Here is a 24,154-nt window from a genome sequence, read left to right as displayed (position 1 = left end):
TTAATTGTTGGTAAGGCGGATACCAGGTTGAGATTCATTGGGAGAGTCCTTAGAAAATGTAGTCCATCAACAAAGGAGGTGTCTTACAAAACACTCGTTCGACCTATACTTGAGTATTGCTCATCAGTGTGGGATCCGTACCAGATCGGGTTGACGGAGGAGATAGAGAAGATCCAAAGAAGAGCGGCGCATTTCGTCACAGGGTTATGTGGTAAGCGTGATAGCGTTACGGAGATATTTAGCAAACTCGAGTGGCAGAGTCTGCAAGAGAGGCGCTCTGCAGCTTGCTGTCCATGTTTCGAGAGGGTGCATTTCTGGATGAGGTATCGAATATATTGCTTCCCCCTACTTATACTTCCCGAGGAGATCACGAATGTAAAATTAGAGAGATTCGAGCGTGCACGGAGGCTTTCCGGCAGTCGTTCTTCCCGTGAACCGTATGCGACTGGAACAGGAAAGGGAGGTAATGACAGTGGCACGTAAAGTGCCCGCGGAGTATAAATGTAGATGTAGGTGTAGACCTGCATTAAGCCCGTCGCCAGATTTTGGCAGTATGCTCTAACCTGTCAGGACCACACCGTGGAAGACCCAAAAGACAATCAACATCACCAATGTTTCAGGATCATAGTGATACTCCCACTTGGCATTTATTTGTATTGATAGGCAGCTGAAGAAGTCATTTGGACTGACCGGACTCTTCTGCTTTTGGTTCACTTTGCTTCATTCTCTGTAATTCTTATTAATGTAACCCTATGCATTAAATAGTATAGTTTACCATTCACAATCACTGTGTTCATTTTGAATTGCCCTGTATGTTATCTTAGCTCATTTGCAAAACGCAGGGTTAGAATAGGCTGTTGCTCTCTCCACCTCCCCCTTTGCCCCCCCTGCCTCCTTCCTTTTAACAAGTACCTATGGGGTCACTGGTCACACTATTTCTAAGTGTATGATATCACCTTTCATGATTCTAATTAATGATTACAGTAGGCACAACATTACTGAAACTCAAAATAATGGATCTCGCCAGGCTTGTTTTGTAATCCTGAATTCCTCAAAATTAACCTCACTAGGGCCTGTGTTCAGTGAACCCAGTGACACATTCACTGCTCACTGCAAATCCTCACCAGTAACTGGAAGTTGGATGGTACCTTGCTCAATGCTATTCTCCACAAACCATCAATTAATGGGATAACCTTTTCCATACAAGACATTACCTCACAGAACCACTAGTCACTCAGCTGAAACTCGGTCGGTACGACACCAGTTGAAACTGGTATTGGTCACAGTATCCACTACCAGTAAACAATCCGAAATAAATTTCACTATAAAATATTTCTTACACTTACCCGGATCTTCACAAGATTTCCCCATTTATCATGAATATCTCTTCATTCACTTCTGTCCTCTGTGGAAATTTAATGTTATTCTTGCAATTGGAATGTAGATCAAACAGTTAAACACTCATCCATTAATGGTAATATACCGCCCTATTAGCACGACTTCAGATTGAGAACTCGACTGCCAACCTGATGAGACCTCTGTATTAGATGTATCTACAACCCTTTGGGAAGCGCTAGAACAGATAAACAAACGGCAGTATAGTCACATTTACCAGTTTAGTTTTTATTGCATTCAGTGTTTGTTGACGCTTCCAATCACTATTTGACATAATCCCTTTGCCACTACTGTCAGAGACGGTAATTCTGGCAAATAACAGCATGGTGCATACCTCTCTTTGCCGGCTGGAGTGGCCGTGCGGTTCTAGGCGCTACAGTCTGGAACCGAGCGACCGCTACGGTCGCAGGTTCGAATCCTGCCTCTGGCATGGATGTGTGTGATGTCCTTAGGTTAGTTAGGTTTAATTAGTTCTAAGTTCTAGGCGACTGATGACCTCAGAAGTTAAGTCGCATAGTGCTCAGAACCATTTGAACCATACCTCTCTTTACTTCTGCAACATTTAACAATGAAATATAACACACACATTTGAAGAAAACACACACCAGCTCAAGATCCATTACCATAGACAGGTACATTCATATTCGAGTTGAGGCAATGCCTTGTCCTACCCATAATAACGGTCAGTTTATTAGACTTATTGCAAGGTTTCCAATGAATACTTCTACGTCCCCCCCCCCCCCCCCCCCCCCCCCCCTTCCATCTTCATACAGATAGCACTAAGTGTCTACAGATCGATGACTTGTTGCGCATAGTGGTGATTTTGTTTACAAGTCACTATGTAGAGTTATGATTGAAATTCAGAGAACAACATTAGGTACCATCAAGTGGAGTGGATTTGACTGCTGGTGTGAAGTTAAGGCTATATAGTGTGGAGTGGGAACAGGGAAGGGTGAGGGGTGGGAAGGATAGTGGGTAGACATTCTTCATTTCATGACACAATGAGAGATGTTGAAACCCTGTCAAAAATATGATTCAGTTGTTCCAGTTCTGAGTGGTACTGAGTCGTGAGGGGGAGACCTTACTTTTTTGCCCCATGCCCAAATTCAGTCATGGTGGATTTGTCAAAGACCACCTCTCCGTCTCCCAGTCACTATAGTCGAAACACTTTCTCGCCGGCAACCTTACCGATCAGACTCAACTCGAAAGTGTCGGTAAACTAGATAAAAATCGTAGTGTCTTACTTCAGTGAGGAACTTCAAACTTTCGAGAGGGTAAGGCATAAAGCCTTCACTACTACTGTAGCAGAATATTGTCAAGCGATCTTTCACAAAAGCCAAAGAAATTCTGGGCATATGTGAAGGCTGCCAATAGCACCATAGTTACTGTGCAGTCCTTGGCAATTGAGACAGGAACTGAAATTGAGGGTAGCTAAGCAAAAGCTGAAATGCTTAAACTCAATTTTCAAATGTTCCTTTACAAAGGAAAACCCAGGGGAATTGCCCCAGTTTAATCCTCGTACCACTGAAAAGATGAGGGGAAATAACTATTATTGTCGGTGGTGTTGAGAAACAGCTGAAATCGTTAAAATTGAATAAATCTCCAGGGTTCAGTGGAATCCCTGTCAGATTCTGTACTGAATTTGTGGATGAGTTAGCCTCCTCTTCTAACTGCAAACTGTCCTAGATCCCTTGAACAAAACTCTGTACCCAGTTCTTGGGGCGGGCGTGGGCGGAGGGGGACGGGAGGGAAACATAGGTCACACCTGTCTACAAAAAGGGTAGTAGAAGAGATCTACAAAATTACTATCCAATGTCCTTGATATCAGTTTATTGTAGAATCAGAGAACATTTTCTGAGGTGAAACATAACGAGATATCTGGAACGGAATGATCTCCTCCATGCCAACCAGCACGGATTCCAAAAATGTCGATTGTGTGGAATCTGCCTGGCACTTTCCTCACGTGACATACTGAAGGCCTCGGATTGAGGCACCCTGGTAGATGCAGTATTTCTTGATTTACAAAAAGCATTTGACTCAGTATCACGCCTATGCTTATTGTCAAAAGTTCGATCATATGTGGTGTCAAGTGAAATTTGCAACTGGATTGAGGGCTTTTTGGTAGGGAGTACACAACATGTTACCTTGGATGGAGAGTCATCTTTAGGTGCAAAGTAATTTTTGGTGTGCCCCAGGGAAATGTCTTGGGATCTTTGCTGTTCACGCTATATATTTATATATTAATGACCTTGTAGACAATATTAGTAACCTTGGGGTTTTTTCAGATGATGCAGTTATAAATAATTAAGTACTGTCTGAAAGAAGCTGCATAAATATTCAGTCAGATCTTGATAAAATTCAAAGTGGTGCAAAGATTGACAACTTGCTTTAATGTTCAGCAGTGTAAAATTGTGCACATTACAAAACGAAGAAATGTATCCTGTGACTGTAACATCAGTGAGTCACTGTTGGAATTGGCCAACTCATACGAATACCTGTGTGTAAGACTTTGTAGGGGATACGAAATGGGATGATCACATAGGTTCAATCACGGCCAAAGCGGCTGATAGACTGGTGTATTGATAGAATACGGGTGCAGTTCAATCAACCTACAAAGGAGATTGCTTACAAATCACTCATGTGACCCATCCTAGAATATTGCTCAAGTGGGTGCGACCCGTACCAGATAGAACTGATTGAGGATATTGAATTTGTACAGAGAAGGGCAGCACAAATGGTCACAGATTTGTTTGGTTTATGGGAGAGAGTCACTGAGATGCTGAAAGAACTGAACAGGCAGACTATTGAAGATAGACGTAAACTATCCCAGAAAATCTACTATTAAAACTTCAAGAACTGGCTTTAAGCAATATTTCTAAGAATATAGACCCCCTACATATTGCTCACATACAGATTGTGAGGATAAGATTAGAATAATTACAGCACACACAAAGGCATTCAGTCAGTCATTTTTCCCACGCTCCTTGTGAGAATGGAATGGAAAAACACCCTAATAAATGGTACAATAGGACGTACCCTCTGCCGTGCACCTCATGGTGGTTTACAGAGTATAGATGTAGATCTAGATAAGCAATGTCGAACCCTGCCTGATTTAGATCAATCCTCTGTCCAACTGTCATCCACCCCCACTGCCCCAAAATCATCACCCGTCAACTTTACAGAATTTTTTAAACCTCGTACCTTGCCTCACCGTCATTCTGCAAATCCCTCAACATGTGAGCTAACCTTACATCTGCAGAAAGAATTTCAATCCACCAGCTAAAAACTGATCCTGATATTATAATACTACTAACTGACAAATTGCAAGGATTACCCGGTAGAAGGACTCTGCCAGCTGCCAGATTTGTCCAGCTACAAACCCTGCCACTGTGATTCCATTTGTAGAAATCCAACAGGATTTCCAGTTTTTGTGCTTCTCCATATGTCAAATTCTGTGACTGTTACACAGTTTGTAATTGAGATCCTGTGCTTTGTGTTACAAGGGTAAGAGTCCATGTGTGAAAGAGAGGGGAGGGGGATGATATAACACTTCAGTCTGCTATGTATGGTTATGTGGTACATACAGTCAAAGACTTTGGCAGTGCCACACCTGCCGTGTGCAGAATCTTTTACGAAAGCTGAACTGATGCAGAATCCTTTATGAAAGCCGAACTGAGAGTCTTGACTAGTTTTGCTTAGACAAATGAGTCAGTATATCAGTATGTGTCCACTTTCCCAAAAAGGAAAAAAAAGAGAAACGTAGGAGGAGTGAAATGGGCTTTTAAGTGAGATTGTATGTTTTTCTACAATTTCATAGATAGGTGTTACAACAGCGTATTTGAGTCTGCCCCGAGTCGTGGATTGACTTTGTGATACGGGGCGATATTACTAAATGGGGGCGAACTGCGGGACGAGTACCTGGGAGGATAAGGAGCAAGGAAATGTCCTCTTGCAGGTGAAGATAAGAGCTTTCGGAGTGTAGGTTTCAGTGATTGAAAGTGCACATGAGAACATACCAGGCAAGTTAGAATGTTCTGTCTGTACTATTGTTTCAGCAGCAGCCTTAATCTCGGTGTGTGGGCTGGGATTGTTGGTGACTGCCTCGTGGGACCAGTCATCCTCCCACATCTAACAGCTGAGGCATATCTGCACTTCCTGCCGGAAAATGTGCCTTCGGTGGTACGAAGGATAATGTGCCTATTACATAGTGGCGCTCCATCTCTCTTCCACATTTCTATGCGGAGGCATCTCGACGACATGTACCGTGGCCGGCAGATCGCACGCGGTGGTAGAGCCGAGATCACCCGAGGTGGTAGTCGCGTGGCCTGCTCGATCCCCGAACCTCGACCTTCGAGGTTTCTACCTGTGGGGGGCACCCGAAAGAAGTCGCGTACGTACGGCCCGTCGCACGCGTGCAATTGCCGGAACGTTGCACTCCTGCTGCCTCTGACAGCATTCAGTTGCGGGACGATACATTTGAACGTGTGCGTCAGTTTTTGCCGTGTCGTTTTTGCGCAGACTGGAGAGGTCGTGGCCCTTCGAATCCCCCGGCTAATTGTGGTTTCGTCACAGCATGTCGTGCACTGTACTGTACTGTACAGGCGCGGTGAATTAATTAGTACTCTGTAACACGGGCACGACGCATTTTTGGCCACGTGTCTGTACGACCTGTTTTACTCCTCGCCCACTCGGGGATCGCTTCCTCCAGTTTGTCCTCATTTAGCAAATTCACCCTGTGTATCCTTTATACGTTACTATCATTGTCTGGCAGTTAAGTAATACTTCACGTAAGTGAAATATTGGAAAACTAGAGCAGCTAATTCGAACGAGTAATAGAACTCGTGCCGGACTGTTGCAGGTGATGCAGAGATGGTGCGGCAGCTGGCGGAGTCTGCAGACGAGGCGGGCAAGAACAACGTGTGCTTCCAGGCGCGCCTGCTGCTCGGGGACCTGCAGGGCTGCCTCGACATCCTCGTCAACACGGGTCGCCTGCCCGAGGCCGCTTTCTTTGCCAGGTGACGTGTCGCTCCTGAAGGTGTAGAATCTCTGTCTTCTCTGCTTGTCGTATCCTACTTGTATCTTCAATTTCGTAAAAAAGTTTGCTAAATTGATATCATACTATTACTGGGTTTCATCTTTGGGGAGATCCTTTTGGCGAGCTCTGATCCATTGGGGATGAATTGTGTGCTCATTCTTTCTGAAGTGTGGGGTTTTTTGTTTCACTAATATGTCAGTACCTCCAGTTCCATTTCTTAACAGATCCCTCATTTCATTAAAGATGTTATTTTGCAAAATGGTTTTTGTAGCTTTTTAGTTAATTGCACGTTACACAGATTATTCGTGAGATTTGTATTACATTCCTGGAAGGAGTTAGTTTAGTAGCTGTATAGAACAACATCTAGGTAGATTAAAACTGCGTGTCAGACCGGAACTCGAGCCAGGGAACTTTGGTTTACACGGGCAAGTGCTTTCTAAATTGAGCTATCCGAGTACAACTCGTGGCCCATCCTCACTGTTTTACTTCTGCCAGTACCTCGTCTCCTACCTTCTGAACTAAACAGAAGTTCTCCTGCAAATCTTACGGGACTAGTACTCGTCGAAGAAAGGGGACTGTGGAGATGTGGCTTAGCCGTGGCACGGGGGCTTTCTGGAATGAAGGGTAAACGTTCCCAGTTATAGTCCCGGAGTGACACAGAGTTTTAAGATTGCCAGAAAGTTGCAAATGAGTGCACATGTCACTCCAGAGTGAAATTTCGCTATGGAAACACACCCCAGGATGTGGCTAAGCCAAGTTACGGCAGTATCCTTTCTTTCAGTAGTGCTAGTCCCACAAGGTAGACAGGAGAGCTTCTGTGGAATTTGTAAGGTACGAGATAAGGTACTGGTCAAAGTAAAGCTGTAAGGGTGGATCGTGAGTCACGTTTGGATAGCTCGGCCAGTAGAGCACGTGCCCACTAAAAGCAAAAGTCACACAATTGGTTTCTGCTCCGGCATACAGTTTTAATATATCTGGAAATTTCAAATAAGTGTACACACAGAGAAAATACATTCATCCTGTGTATACATTGCTTGTGAGTGTGTGTGTGTGTGTGTGTGTGTGTGTGTGTGTGTGTGTGTGTGTGTGTGTGTGTGTGTGTGTGTCTCTACATTCCTGCTGTTTGCAAATTTCTAAATATTTGAACAGTGTAATTTTAATAAAAGGAAGTGAAAATTTGATGTGAAACTTTGAGTATTGAAATAATGGTTTTACTTTAATTAACTTTTATATTAGACCCTATACATGATATAACGAAATTTATTTCCAACAACAAATCACTACACTATGCAGAATTCTTCAGAAGACACAATCTCAGTTTAGATTTAAAATTTCTTGAATTTAAAGTGATTTGATAATGGCTCAAATATTGTAACCATTGACAGATTTAGTGACAAGTAACACTTAAATGAATAATGAAAGTGTGTTGTATACACGGAGAGTACCCGGAGACACTGGCAGGTTTCAGAAAGATTATACAAGGTGTACAACTTTGCTTCTGCCGTTTTTCCCCAACATTTGAGACTTTAATGAAACAAATTGGTTACACATGTATCATTCAAAGTATTCTCCATTGTTGGTCACTACTTTCTCCCATCTTTCGGGCAGTGTACAAATACCGCGTCGAAAAAATTGTTCATCTTTTGAAGTGATCCACGAATCGATCAGGTTTGTGACTTCTTCATGAGATCGGAAGTATTGGTCAGCCAGGCCATGTGCGTCATTGATCCAACAGGTGATTGTCAGTGGGAGCAATGTCTGGAGAATACGGCGGGTGGGGTAGGACTTTCCATTTTAATGTTTCCAAGTAAGTTTTGACCTATTCCGCAACGTGGGGGTTAAGCGTTTTCGTGCTGCAAAATCACTTTATCGTACCTCTCACTGCATTGTGGCTGTTTGTCTTTTAATGCTCTGCTCAAACGCATTAATTGCGTTCGATAACGAGCACCTGTGATTGTTTCATTCAGTTTTAACACCTCATAGTACACGACGTTGAGCTGGTCCCACCAAATGCAGAGCATGATCTTGGAGCCGTGAATATTTGTTTTGGCCGTCGACGTGGGAGCACGGCAAGGATATCCCCATGATTCTTTGTGTTTAAGGTTACCGTAATGAACCCATTTTTCATCCCCGGTCACAATACTATGCAGAAATCCCTTCCATTTTTGCCTCTGAAGCAACTGTTCACAAACACACAAATGCCATTCAACGTCTCTCAGTTTCAGTTCACACGGGAATCAAGTTCCTTCTTTCTGAATCATGCCCATGGCTTTGAGATGTTTTGAAATGTCTTGCTGTGTCACTCCCACTATTGTACCAATTCTTCTCGAGTTTGGCTTGAGTCTTCACTCAGCAATGTCTCCGGTTCTGCATCTTCGAAAACATTCTGTCTTCCACTATTACGCCGGTCTACGACGTTAAAATCGCAGTTCTTGAAGCATTGAAACCACTCGAGACACATTCGTTCACTAATAGTGTGCTTACCATATGTACTTGAGAGCATTCAATGAGACTCTGCTGCTGTTTTCTTCATATTGAAACAAAACAGTAACACCTCCCGCAAATGAGAAGCATTAGGCTCGTAAACTGACATTTTGAATCAAGAACAACTTTATGATGCAGACACAAATCGAGTAATGTTTGAATGAAGTTATGTTGACAGAGATCCAAACTAACTGCCTGACGTTTGCGCCCTGTTTCTTTCGACCGCTACTTACCATTGTGACCACCTATTGACAAACAGCGAAAGCGAAGTTGTACACCTTTTACTACGATAAGACAGAGCTTCAGAAATCATATTTTTAACGTCGAAACATTTTCGGGAGCAGACGTGGACCGCATTCATAATTTATTGGCCGAAGAAATTGAGGAGACGTGGTTTTGATAAGTTGTAAGTGTCAGAGGTTGCTAGGAGCTACAAAGGGGGGTTAGGAAGTCACTGCCAGAATTAGGCAAAGGAAATGCAGTTAAAGATGAACAAGTAGACGTGAGAGATGAAATGGCAAGACCTGCAGAGGAACAACTAGTTTAAAAGTCGAGGTCCAGTAGAAGTGTTGTGGGAACGTGCAAGATATCGAATTTAATTGACAAAAGGAGAAAATATTACACTACAGCGAAAAAAGGCAGCAGAGAGAGAATGGAGATAACCCCAAACAAATATTGGAATTTGTTTTCCTTCGGACAGAAACTGTACGAAATTCTACATTACGTAATTGTGCAGTATTGTAGAATACTGTTAAAACAGAAGTTTATATAATTTACAATTTACATAGTTCACATAATACAATAAAAGGGGAGAAAACAATATACGTTCTTTGCTCAGAATTGAGCAGCATCAACCGCACTGCCCTCCACCGTCGTCAGCTCATCACCACTACGCGACCCAGGGCAGGGGACAGCTGCTTCAGTCACAGTGAGTCAGTCCTTCAAATCTGACAAGATTGTCCCCGTTCAGTGATCTCCGGGCGGACCAATCTTAAGTGCCTCCAGGCAGTAGACTCGGCAGGTTCCATCGACATTTGAAGTTGGTCACAGCTGGCTGTCCACAGTTGTCGGCAGTCCGAGGAGCCGTACTGCTACTGAACTGAGGAGAATTACAACATAGATCTCGGTGGTCGATGGCTGTGGAGTGGGTGTAGAAAACTTACATAATCTTTTTTCCTTTCAAATCTGCAGCTACTTTACGCCATCTGTTAAGTGGTGTAATACCTGCCGAGCAGAAAACATTTTCTGTAGGTGTCGGTTTCGGACATAAAGTTTTGGCAGTTACTCGATACTGTCAGCAGGAGCGCAATCTCTGAATTTGCATTATGCCATAATCTTACAAGAGAATTTTATTTGACAGATCATTATATATTTTTGGCAAGGTAAATTGCCATTCTCAGATCATCCGTCTCCTGCAGAAATGCTCCCTCTATAGCCGTCCATAAATCCACATGTTCTCAGTGCAGGATTTTGTGCACGGTACTATGCCCCACAAGTATTCGAAAGGACTCCTTTTTAGTGATCAGGGTGGCTAAATCCTTCACTCCGTAGCCCACATCATTATAGAGCCACTACCGGCTTCCACAGAGCCTCACCGACTACCTGGGTCCGGGGCTTTGTGGGATCTGTGTCACACTCGAACCCTACCAGTAGCTCTTACCGACTAAAATTGGGACTCGTCTGAACGGGCCACGGTTTTCCACTCACCTAGGGTCCGGCAGGTTGTAACCTCCCCCTCACTTACCGACCTTAATGACAGTGAAAGATGAAACCGTGTGTACCTAATGGAAGTTTTGGAAAAGCAATCGTCACCGAAGTTAAGCTGTCGGTAAAGAGGGAGGAAAGGGTTACATCTAAATGAAAGGAAATGTGCTAATGAAACTGGTGGAAATTAATTTTGAAAAGGGGTAAAGTTAATAAAGAAAGTAAATGTGCAGCCGTTACGTTAACAATTAACTAGCGGTAATTAGGTATTTGAGATTTGGGGGAAATCACGGTCGCCAGTCCTAAGGACAATTACTATAGTAACTGAAAAAGAAAGGTTATTACACATATAACTAGCACTAGAAGCGTGGCAACTGAAGGTTGACACGTGTAGTGTGAAAACTGAAAGTTTGTCAGAAGTAATAAATTTCGCTACATTCTGACTTAATTTAGCAAAAGAATTAACAAAACTGGAAAATCGAAAGTTAATTTTGTGACTGAAGTTAATAGTGAGCTTTCTTTCTGAAGCACATCGAAGTTCAGTAAAATACGGTTAGTCTTGGACTACCTCAACAATCATTTCAAAAGCAACTTGAATCTACGCAATTTAGAAATAAGAGATTTTACTTTGAGCTTGAATTAAATGATTCTGAACAATTAACAATGGTAAAATTTAGTACATACCAAGCTGAGCTGCAGTCACAGGTAAGCTAAAATACGGTAACAAAACTCGCACTCTTAATTTGTGCTTGTGTAATCTAACTTTGAAATTAAAGCATTGAAATAGAATTAGCTATATTACTTTAGTGCTGGCGTTTAAATTTCAACGACACTCGGGTTCATTTCGGAAAAGGAAGGGACCCTGCTTGGTAATGCAATTGGGACAATGAGCAACAAAGGTTCATGCTAAGTTGCTGTTATTATAGTTACGAAAATGGTACAGTTTGAAAAGCTGAGGTCTGCCATACAGTTCTAAAACTTTACTTGCTTCCAGTCTTCCTTGATGGTTGATTGAAGATTTGAAGCCGTCGATCGAGGAGGTGGCGACAGTCACTCATTGTCGGCCGTCGCTGTTGCGGAAGCTGGATGTTGGCGCGCCTTCTTCTCGACACGGTCACCAGACGAAACGGGCTCTTGATGTGCGCTAGTTAATGTTTCCCGTCCGCGACACCATGTCAGAAACTATCATCGCAAGTCGAGCGCAATTACATGCTGCCAAACCCCGAAAGCGCGGCAACTCGCGGGAGCGTCACACAACACACCTGCTCCACTCGCTACTCCCGCCAGACTCCCTCTCTCAACCCGCGCTCTACGCGGCAGAGTTAACACTACCAAAGATCCTACACACTTTGATTCTTCGCACGACCTATCGACGTAATCGTTCGATAGCAGTTTTCCCTAGGCAAGACCCAGCGTAAAAATACAAATAATATTTACGAAACAAACCAATTATACATCGACATAAATGCATAAATATACAAATAGTAACACAATTACAATATACAAAGAGACAGAAAGGTCATATCTTGAGGTAACAAAGCAAGGAAAAAAATAGTACAATAGATGGAAATAGGAGGATATGCATTTCCGGCGTTACACGTGCCCCACATTGTCTGAGGATGTTCGTGTAACGTAAACAGACTCAGAAAATGTCCCAAAAAAGAAACAGCGGAAATGCATATGCTCAAAACATCAAAAAAATTTAGCATTCGTCTAATTAACCATAACCCAATTTTTTAGACAATAATAATTGAGTGGAGACACTCCTAATCTTATTCCACCCTGTCATCTTGCACAAAATAAAACAGGTTGACAACATATCAAAATTCATAGAAAACATAGAAAATGGTTTAGCTATTCCAAAATCATTAAAATTGGTAACACTATAAAAAATGGAATACTATTTGCAAAATTGATCAGAGTACATGGTCATAAAAAACAGGTATATCAAAATACGCAAACTAATAATTAATTACATAGAATACACAATTTTATGTAACCTTTTCATAATTAATATTCTCGTCATGTCCAATTAACGCTAAACAAGAAAATAATATACAGCAGATAAAATAAAACATAAATATTGACAGCAGAATCCTTTCACATCAGCTGTCCGGGAAGAAAAGCAACTCCACATTCCGTACTCACGAGTACAAAGAATGCTGACAGCGGCACAAGAGCCGTCAGCGGCACAAGAGCCGACAGCGGCTTCGCCTCGCAAGTATTGTTGCGCCCGCCTGTGCGGCGCACGCTTGATCTCACTCGCCCTTGTAACGGCGTTTCCAGAACGTCCGTTTCACTGAATTCTTTAGGAAAAACTCACTCCCGAGTAATCTCAAGGAGTCCCTGAATACTATCACAGTGGATAACTCAACACTGTCCATCATCACACGCATGTACTAGCCTGAAACTTAAAACAGCGTCTAAGTACATCGGCAATGACTAATAAAAACACACATTCATGAAATATTACAGCAAGTTACAATATCATATTTACATTCCTTAATCTACTGTGACTCAGCTGAAAACTTAAACTAGCAGCTTGGATTTTTCAGATGATTACTAATCAGTTACTCTTAAATCATTTAGTCAAAATTAATTACTTATTAATTACAACTTCTTTAATGACCTCTAGGTCAGGCAAAAGCATAGTAACATGGCACATCCTTAAATCTTACACTCTATATTTACATACTGTACAAATTACCCATTGTGTGGTATTAATCGATCCTAGGTTGGTACAATTTCAAGTCCACAATATTCCGTATACCTAATCGTTTTCCAGAGCTTGGATACTCTAAGCAATAAGCATTTGTGTGAGGTATACCAATGACTTTATATGGTCCATTATAAACAAACTTAAATTTAGAGATTTCATTGTCCATCTCGCTCGATTTCTCATGAGCTTTTACAAGTACTAAGTCTCCGATTGCAAACTTAGCAAAACGCGCTTTTGCGTCATGACGACGTATGCGAGCATCGACTTTTAGCTTCATTACTTCTCGCAAACGATCTTTTTTCACACCAATACTAATGTCAATCCGTGGAGGGAATTTGATTATCTCTTCCAATTCACTTTCTACACTTTTGTCACTGCCGAGATTCCTCACATTACAGTAGTTCAAATTCATTCCTACGTCAATAGCATCCGGCCAGTTAACAATGTGTATAGGCTGGTATTGCCTATGCACACCGTCTCCTGCCTCGTCAAAACTAACTACTATTGTTTTATCTTGTGACGTACATGTCAAAGTTTTGCTTTCGCAGTTAATCACTGCACGGTACTTTAATAGCCAATCTAACCCGATAATTACTTCCGTAGTCAAGTCTGGCACGACGACAAACTCTTGTTGAAATCGTGCCCCACATATCTCGAAGTTGACAAAAATCTGTTTTGTGACCGGTTTACTGGCCTTCCCAGTAGCACCGATAATTTTCACTCCTGTTACTGGCATAACTACGATGCCAGGTCTGTCTTTCAGTAACTCAAATATTTTCCCAGATACAGCACTCAATTCTGCACCGGTGTCAATCAACACGTTTAGTTGTAGGTCATGTATATTAACAGACACTACTATCTGTCTACACTTGTCCTCGGCTGTCTCTTTATTTTCCCACAGTAAATCCTCGTCTATATCCAGGTCATTCCAGAAAAAACCATCCGGCTTTGACCCTAAATCCGGCTTATCTGGCAGCTTTTTCAGCTTCTGTTCACATACAGTTTTAATTTCAACACGTTTGTCCTGAGGCTTAGCCTGTAGCTTCGCCTCCAATACCGAAACCTTTTCCTGTAACTCGTCAACTAGTGAGTGTTGCTTTGCTATCAATTCATTAATCGTCACCTTCGTTGATTCCACTTTGGTCAGATTAATCTCATCCGCCAATCTACCTGGAGGAATGTGTCCAGTAGTTTCTGCAATTACTTCCGCTAGATCTGCGCAACCCACACTGCTATCGTCTGACCGTATAATGTCAGCTCTAACCTCATACACGTTGTAATCTATGTGCTTTTCTACCAATCGTGTCCGGCTATCACTAAAATTTTCGCAATCTTTCTCCTTAATACTCTCGCAATGTTTAAACTGGAGGTTTGCGTCGGATGGGTCGGTTACTTCTACCACTGAAACTTTCGGTAAGGTCTGCCGGTTAGGGCCAGAACTTTCCGTTACTACTTCAACATCTAACTCCTGCGGGACGAAACACGACGAATCTTGCTCGTGCTCCCCCTTAACATCAACTATTTCTAGTAAAGTCTGCCGGTTAGGGCCAGAACTTTCTATCACTTCACAAACACTATCTTCCTGCGGGACGAGACGCGGAAAATCCTGCACGCGCTCCCCATAAACACTTCTCCCATACAGACCCCTATAATCTCTTAGTTCGTCGTATAAGCGACCGAACTGCCTTAACCAGACCTCATCCCTCTCTGCATCCCCTCGCTCGATGACGGACGTGTTATCCGACATCTGATCTTCTCTCAACAATTGCGAATCATTCTTAAACTCAATCTCCAGTTCCGCTGTGGGTATTACAGCTGCCACTTTATGATCGATTTCCGGAACACTACTTAAATTGTTCTCTCTGACAGCGAATGTATTTTCTACTGCCGTGTATACAGCTGATCTACTACTTGTGGGCGCACTCTTTTCTCTTAACACTGGCACACTCTCCCGCCGTTGATTATTCCATACGGAATTTTCATAACGGCGACACCTGGGTTTTCTCTTGTTATTGGGCCGCCAAAATTTCTCCACGCCCGCTCGGCCCCTCACCGGCGCGGCTAATGGTTTCCCTGTCTCGTCCCAGCAGATACGCTTCCCGGATGCTGCTGAGGCGGCTGATCACACCCTCTGGCGTTATTACTATTCTGTGACGCCCGTATCACGTTAGTATGATACTGGTTTCTGTCATTCCTGTTATTATTTGCATTGTACCGATTGTTATTACGGTCCGAACCATTATTGTTATTGCTGCGGTATGCATTATTCCCATGGTTATCATTGTTGTGGTTGCTGTGGTACTCGTTGTTGTTACCACGGCCTCTACCACTGTCGCGATTATTGCGCCAATTGTCCTCGTCCTCAACTCTTTCCAGGAAATCATTCACTGTCCTATAATTGCTTCCTACGTAGCGTTTTGTATCATCTGGAAGCTTCTTGTAGAGTTCCCAGACTATTTCGGATTCCGTGCGGCGATCACGCAAATATTCCAACTTGCGGATCCAGCCCTCACAAAACTCCTTCATCGAGCCGCGCAATTCGCATCGAAAGGCCTCGATACGACAAATTCGCGCCAAACACTTTGCTGTTTTTGCTCTGACCAGTATTCAGCCAGAAACAAATTTTTAAACTCGTCAAAAGTCAGGTTCATAATGTTGAGGTTTAAGCCCCAACGCTTGGCATCACCAGCCAGCACATCAATAACCGCATTAATTTTTCTCTCATTAGTCCATGATCTGGGTAAAACTCTTTCACAATTTTTAATGAAATCCGTCGCGTGTATACCGCCTTTTTTCAAGGGGTCGAACCGCTCCTCTTTCGTCAACAATTCCGAACTATGTGCACAGATTGGCACATAACTCTGTTTTTCGTCAAGTTTCTTTTCTAATTCCGACACTCTCGTAATTACTTGGCAAGTGGTTGTCACAAGCGTTTCCACTTCCCTCTTTTTCTCTTCGCAGGTATTAGCCTGCTCCCTCACTTTAGTGTCTACTTCGGACACTAAAGCCTTTAAAGTTTCCACCTTCTGTTGATCCTCTTTTTTCACTAACTGAATTTGTTCCGTCACCTTATTCTCGATGATCGGAGCAACTGCTTCTCCTACACTTTTCTCGATTCTGCTAATTTCGGAATCAAAACGAGTATTTATGCTCGCAATTTCCGCCTGAACGCCTATCATTTCCTGTTTAAGATTACCAATTTCGGTATTAATTACAACAATATCTTCTTTGATTTTATCAACTTTTGTATTAACAACTCCAACATTGTTGTTAACAACGTTAATAGCTTTGTTCTGATTGTCTAGCTTGGCCGATTGACTCTTGATTTCGTTAATCAAAACATTCAATAAATCAGTTAAATTCCCGGAAACTACCGGTTCCACTTCCGTAGCGGCTTCCTCTTTAATTGTCCCCCCGTATTCGTCATAAAGGGATTCAGGTTTGATTTTCACTTCCGATTCCGGAACATTTTCTAAAGTTTCGAATTCCATTTCTGCTCTTTGTTGCGTTTCGGCGGTCGCGTCTTTCATGCTAGCCGCCTGCCCCTGAACAATGGGTACCGCGGTGCGCGTTTCCCACTGTTCAACCGATTGTTCCGTATCCAAGTCTACCAAATTTTGGTAATTGTTGCCTTCACTCATTTTAATAATTTTCAATATAAATGACAAATCTCAAATATAATTAGGATTACTCCCACTACTTATTCTCGCTGACGTAACGGCCTGTACGTAACCAGTACTTTGTTACGAGATTTCCACAATGCAAAATTCGTGTCCAGAACAACCTCAAATCCGAAGATTGTCCTGTCACGGTCGCCACGTGTAACCTCCCCCTCACTTACCGACCTTAATGACAGTGAAAGATGAAACCGCGTGTACCTAATGGAAGTTTTGGAAAAGCAATCGTCACCGAAGTTAAGCTGTCGGTAAAGAGGGAGGAAAGGGTTACATCTAAATGAAAGGAAATGTGCTAATGAAACTGGTGGAAATTAATTTTGAAAAGGGGTAAAGTTAATAAAGAAAGTAAATGTGCAGCCGTTACGTTAACAATTAACTAGCGGTAATTAGGTATTTGAGATTTGGGGGAAATCACGGTCGCCAGTCCTAAGGACAATTACTATAGTAACTGAAAAAGAAAGGTTATTACACATATAACTAGCACTAGAAGCGTGGCAACTGAAGGTTGACACGTGTAGTGTGAAAACTGAAAGTTTGTCAGAAGTAATAAATTTCGCTACATTCTGACTTAATTTAGCAAAAGAATTAACAAAACTGGAAAATCGAAAGTTAATTTTGTGACTGAAGTTAATAGTGAGCTTTCTTTCTGAAGCACATCGAAGTTCAGTAAAATACGGTTAGTCTTGGACTACCTCAACAATCATTTCAAAAGCAACTTGAATCTACGCAATTTAGAAATAAGAGATTTTACTTTGAGCTTGAATTAAATGATTCTGAACAATTAACAATGGTAAAATTTAGTACATACCAAGCTGAGCTGCAGTCACAGGTAAGCTAAAATACGGTAACAAAACTCGCACTCTTAATTTGTGCTTGTGTAATCTAACTTTGAAATTAAAGCATTGAAATAGAATTAGCTATATTACTTTAGTGCTGGCGTTTAAATTTCAACGACACTCGGGTTCATTTCGGAAAAGGAAGGGACCCTGCTTGGTAATGCAATTGGGACAATGAGCAACAAAGGTTCATGCTAAGTTGCTGTTATTATAGTTACGAAAATGGTACAGTTTGAAAAGCTGAGGTCTGCCATACAGTTCTAAAACTTTACTTGCTTCCAGTCTTCCTTGATGGTTGATTGAAGATTTGAAGCCGTCGATCGAGGAGGTGGCGACAGTCACTCATTGTCGGCCGTCGCTGTTGCGGAAGCTGGATGTTGGCGCGCCTTCTTCTCGACACGGTCACCAGACGAAACGGGCTCTTGATGTGCGCTAGTTAATGTTTCCCGTCCGCGACACCATGTCAGAAACTATCATCGCAAGTCGAGCGCAATTACATGCTGCCAAACCCCGAAAGCGCGGCAACTCGCGGGAGCGTCACACAACACACCTGCTCCACTCGCTACTCCCGCCAGACTCCCTCTCTCAACCCGCGCTCTACGCGGCAGAGTTAACACTACCAAAGATCCTACACACTTTGATTCTTCGCACGACCTATCGACGTAATCGTTCGATAGCAGTTTTCCCTAGGCAAGACCCAGCGTAAAAATACAAATAATATTTACGAAACAAACCAATTATACATCGACATAAATGCATAAATATACAAATAGTAACACAATTACAATATACAAAGAGACAGAAAGGTCATATCTTGAGGTAACAAAGCAAGGAAAAAAATAGTACAATAGATGGAAATAGGAGGATATGCATTTCCGGCGTTACAAGGTACACTCCCGGGCCTAGGAGAGGCGCTGCAGGTGATGTGTTTTTAGCAGACGCATTCACAGCAGTCGTCTACTGCCGTGGCCCATTAACGGCAAATTTTGCCACACTGTCGTAATGCATACATTTGTTGTACGTCCCATACTGATTTCTGCAGTTATTTCGCACAGTGTCTGTTGTCTGTTAGTAGTGACAGCTCTATTGAAGCGCCACTGCTCCCTGTCGTCAAGTGAAGTCCGTCGGTCATTGCGTTGTCTGTGTTGAGAGGTAATGCCTGAAATTTGGTGTTCTCTAACGATTTCCAAACTGGAATGTGCACGCGTCCATCTCCAACTAGCATTCTGCATTCAAAGTGAGTTAACTCCTGCTGTGTGGCCGCAATCACGTCGGAGACCTTCTCGCTCGAATCCCCCGAGTACAAAAGACAGCTACGCCGAGGCACTGCCCTTTCCTATCTTGTGGATCTGATACTACAGCCACATATACAGGGTGGTCCATTGATAGCGACTGGGCCAAATATCTCATGAAATAAGCACCAAACAAAAAAACTACGAAGAACCAAACTTGTCTGGCTTGAAGGGGAAAACCAGATGGCGTTATGGTTGGCCCGCTAGATGGCGCTGCCATAGGTCAAACAGATATCAACTGCGTTTTTTGAAGTAGGAACTCCCATTTTTTATTACATATTTGTGTACTACATAAAGTGTGGACAGTATTTGCTTCGTGATACATTACCCGTGTTAATATGGACTGTTTAACAAATGCGGAAAAGGTCGATATCGTGTTGATGTATGGCTATTGTGATCAAAATGCCCAACAGGCGTGTGCTATATATGCTGCTCGGTATCCTGGAGGACATCATCCAAATGTCTGGACCGTTTGTCAGATAGTTACGTTATTTAAGGAAACAGGAAGTGTTCAGCCACGTGTGAAACGTCAACCACGCCGTGCAACAAATGACGGTGCCCAAGTAGGTGTTTTAGCTGCTGTCGCAGCTAATCCGCACATCAGTAGCAGACAAATTGCGCGAGAATTGGGAATCTCAAAGACGTCGGTGTTGAGAATGCTACATCAAGATCAGTTGCACCCGTACCATATTTCTATGCACCATGAATTGCATGGCGACGACTTTGAACATCGTGTACAGTTCTGCCACTGGGCACGAGAGAAATTACGGGACGATGACAGATTTTTTTGTACGCATTCTATTTAGCGACGTAGCGTCATTCATCAACAGCTGGTAATGTGAACCGGCATAATATTCACTATTGAGCAACGAAAAATCCACGATGGCTGCAACAAGTGGAACATCAACGACCTTGGCGGGTTAATGTATGGTGCGGCATTATGGGAGGAAGGATAATTGGCCCCCATTTTATCGATGGCAATCTAAATGGAGCAATGCGTGCTGATTTCCCACGTAACGTTCTACCGATGTTACTACAAGATGTTTCACTGCATGACAGAATATAGATGTCTGGCACATACCTCGCGTGCGGTTGAAGCAGTATTGAATAGTGTATTTCGTGACAACTGGATTGGTCGTCGAAGCACCATACCGTTACCCGCACGTTCACCAGATCTGACGTCCCCGGATTTCTTTCTGTGGGGAAAGTTGAAGGATATTTGCTATCGTGATCCACCGACAACGCCTGACAACATGCGTCAGCACATTGTATTTACTGTTAATCACACTGTAACATCATGCGTTCTCATAAATGATAAGTTCACAAAGGTACATGTATCACATTGGAACAACTGAAATAAAATGTTCAAACGTACTTACGTTCTGTATTTTAATTTAAAAAGTGTATTTTAATTTAAAAACCTCACCTGTTACCAACTATTCATCTAAAATTGGGAGCCATATGTTTGTGACTATTACAGTGCCACCTATCACAAAGCGAAGAAAGTGGTCCAACTAAAACATTCATATTTCATTACATACTACACAAATATGTAATAAAAAATGGGGGTTCCTATTTTAAAAAACGCAGTTGATATCCGTTTGACCTATGGCAGCGCCATCTAGCGGGCCAACCATAGCGCCATCTGGTTTCCCCCTTCAAGCTAGACAAGTTCCGTTTTTTGTAGTTTTGATGCTTATTTCGTGAGATATTTGGCCCGGTCACAATCATTGGACCACCCTGTATATGTAAATATCACAATCCGATGACTTTTGTCACCTCAGTGTGTGTAGTACAGTCTTTTAATCACGGTCATATTTGGGAACAACTCTTTGAACTCCCGGGAGTGAATTGTTCTCAATTATGTCTGTGACTACGTGACCGTGACTGTGTGTTACATATAGATTGATACTGTGGTCTATGTATGTAGATGGCTATTTAACTTGCTGAAACTAGGCTTTTGTCATTACTGTTGGCAGCAGCCAGAGACAGTGGTCGTGTGTGAGCTGCGTTAATGTGAATGTGTGTGTGTATGTTGTCTATTTTGGAAGAAATAAGTGTTTAGTGGTATTTTTGCTGTACCTGTCTGCGGCTCCACATCTCTGCCGTACGGTGACTAACAATCCTTCCTTTTCACGATATTGTCATTCATCTTATACTTTCCACTGTTTGATTAAACTTCTCTGTTAAGATGATTTAATATATCAGTGCAAGCTTCCCAAAATCGTACACTAAAATGAGGTCCATTCTGTCTGTCATCTTTCCCACCACACACCCTCCCAATCTCCACAATATACTTGTCAGACTGTATGTTCTTTGTGCCCCTCCATCTCCATAACCTACGGCTGCTGCCCGTGACTGTCCCCGCCGAAGACTTGCCCTACGCAACCCCCTACCACCACCTCTACCGGCATCGTAATTTGCAAAATGTGCACCTTCAAAGGGAGAAACGACACATCGTGCACCAGCCGTTGCATAAACACTATTTGGCCTTCTGCATTGGCATGACTGTTATCGAGTTATCAGTTAGGATGAATGGGCATAGGCAGAGGACGTGTACTGGCAACACACAATATCCTGTTGCAGAACACGCTTTACAGTGTGACAGTTGTGACTTCACGGTACGGTTCTCCACGTCTGCAATCTCCGTAGGTGGGAACTGGCATTACAACGTGCCCTCGGTTCTGACCACCCGTCGATATCAATTTTCGTCAATTTGTTTTGCCTCGGCATTTGTTCTCAGTAACAATTCCATTTTTCACTTCCTTTTAATTTTCTATATCTTTTATTTTCTGATCTGTCTGTTATCCCCTGCCCTTTCCGCCTCTACCACTTAGCTTTCTGCACTCGTTAACTCTTGCACGATGTTTTGTCAGTAATCTCTGTCTCGCTTGTTACCCTATTTTCCACCTTTAAGCTCTCACGTTTTCAAATTTCATGTGGTTCACTCCCCAACAATCAGTCTTTCCTTCTCACCCTGTGCAGTAAGTCTCCCCTGACCCAGGTTTCTCAGCAACTTTCAGAAACTTTGCCCTTTTCCTTAACATCACCAGTCCTTTTCCTTCACCCCTCTTAGATAGCTTTCAAACCCGCTGCCAGGAGGAGGGGTGACTGGCTCCAAAAGCTTCCAAATTTTAAAACCTCCTTCCTAAAAACCCAGAATCTTGAAGCCCTCACCTGGTTCCGAGTCATTGATGACATCTTTGCTATTTGGATTGAAGGTGAAGACACCTTATTCACATTCCTCCAGAACCTCAACTACTTCTCCCCTATTTGCTTCACCTGGTCCTACTCAACCCAACAAGCCACCTTCCTAGATGTTGACCTTCACCTCAGAGATGGCTACATCAGTACCTCCGTCATTATCAAACCTACTAACCACCAGCAATACCTCCACTTCGACAGCTGCCACCCGTTCCGTACGGAGAAGTCCCTTCCGTACAGCCTAGCCACCCGTGGTCGTCGCATCTGCAGTGACGAGCAGTCCCTCTCTAAATATACCAGGGTCTCACTGAGGCCTTCACTGACTGTAATTATCCTCCCATCCTTGCACAAAAACAAATCTCATGTGCCTTATCATTCCAGCCTCCCACCACCTCGCAAAGTCCCACAGTCCGGCCACAGAGGAGCATTCCCCTTGTAACTCGGTACCATCTGGGACTGGCGCAACCGAATTACATTCTCCGCCGGGTTTCGATTACCTCTCATCGTGCCCCGAAATGAGAAATGTCCTGTCCACTACCCTTCCCACCACTCCTACTGTGGTATTCCGCTATCCACCGAACCTACGCAACATACTCGTCCATCCTTACATGACCCCTGCTACCGATCCCTTACCTCGTGGCTCATACCCCTGTAATAGTCAGAGATGAAAGACCTGTCCCATACATTCACCTACCACCACTAACTCCAGTCCGGTCACTAACATCACCTAGCCCATCAAAGGCAGGGCTACCTGTGAAACCAGTCATGTGATCTACAAGCTAAGCTGCAACCACTTCTTGTGGGCATGACAACCAGCAAGCTGTCTGTTCGCATGAATGGTCACTGAGAAACTGTGGCCAAGAAACAAGTGGACCACCCTGTTGCTGAGCACACTGCCAAACGTGACATCCTTCAGTTCGATGACTGCTTCACAGCCTGATCCGTATAGATCCTTCCCAGCAACATCAGCTTTTCTGAATTGCACAGGTGAGAACTTTCCCTGCAATATGTCCTACGTTCCCGTATCCCTCCTAGCCTCGACCTTCGTTAGTCTCTGCCCTCACCCGTCCTGCCCCCTCCCTGTTCCCATTCCAGCAATACACAGCCGTCATTTCACCGCCACACCCAGTCTTTTAATTTCTTTTATTTCTCTCCTTTCCGCTACTTACCCCATCCCCCCTCCGCACCTTCTCTCCTGCCCTTTGTCTAAACAACAACACTTCACTGTCTGCCACTCTCACCGCACTATCCCTCCCCCTCCCCGCCACAGCCTCCACCTTACCCCCACCCAGTCGCCACTCCAATCGTGCACTGCTGCTGCTGCTCGCTATGTAGTTTCAGCTCTCTTAGACTGCAGACGTGTGTGTGTGTGTGTGTGTGTGTGTGTGTGTGTGTGTGTGTGTGTGTGTGTATACTGCTGACAAAGGCTTTAATGGCTGAAAGCTTTAATTGTATGAATCTTTTTGTTGTGCCTGTCGCAACTCAGTATCTCCGCTATATTGTGAGTAGCAACTTTCCTTCTATGGTATTGTTAAAACCATTATATGTTTTTTGTTGTACTGTTGCCACTTGGTGAGTAGTGTTTTTTATCCATCCAATTACATTGTGTTTGCGAGTAAGAAGATTACATTATTTATAATGTTTTCAGTCGCACAGTTTCATTCAGTGTGATATCTGCTCACTTTGCACAGGCAGAGCTATACCCTACAGGACACGCTTACACCCTCGCCGTGGTGGACGTTCCAATGGTTAAGCTGCCCAGTCACTGCCAGCGAGTTTCTGAGTAATATTTTGGGCTGATACTTTAA

General features: G+C 43.2%; 2 protein-coding genes across 3 annotated transcripts in view; both read left to right on the top strand.

Annotated features, from left to right (window-relative positions):
- Positions 1 to 24,154, top strand: part of LOC126108506 (uncharacterized) — a 369,053-nt gene that overhangs the window by 307,775 nt on the left and 37,124 nt on the right. The gene's annotated exons all lie outside the window — the stretch shown is intronic.
- LOC126108505 (coatomer subunit beta') overlaps positions 1 to 24,154 on the top strand; it is a 174,399-nt gene that overhangs the window by 125,775 nt on the left and 24,470 nt on the right. For both annotated transcript variants that reach the window (XM_049913771.1, XM_049913772.1), the window contains exon 13: positions 6,254 to 6,410. In XM_049913771.1, coding sequence (XP_049769728.1) covers positions 6,254 to 6,410 — 157 coding nt within the window. The remainder of the gene's footprint in view (positions 1 to 6,253; positions 6,411 to 24,154) is intronic.

This window comes from Schistocerca cancellata, chromosome 11 (assembly GCF_023864275.1).
Source record: "Schistocerca cancellata isolate TAMUIC-IGC-003103 chromosome 11, iqSchCanc2.1, whole genome shotgun sequence".
Lineage (NCBI taxonomy): Eukaryota > Metazoa > Arthropoda > Insecta > Orthoptera > Acrididae > Schistocerca > Schistocerca cancellata.
Note: the sequence above shows the minus strand (reverse complement) of the source record. Positions and strands in the feature narration are given on the sequence as shown.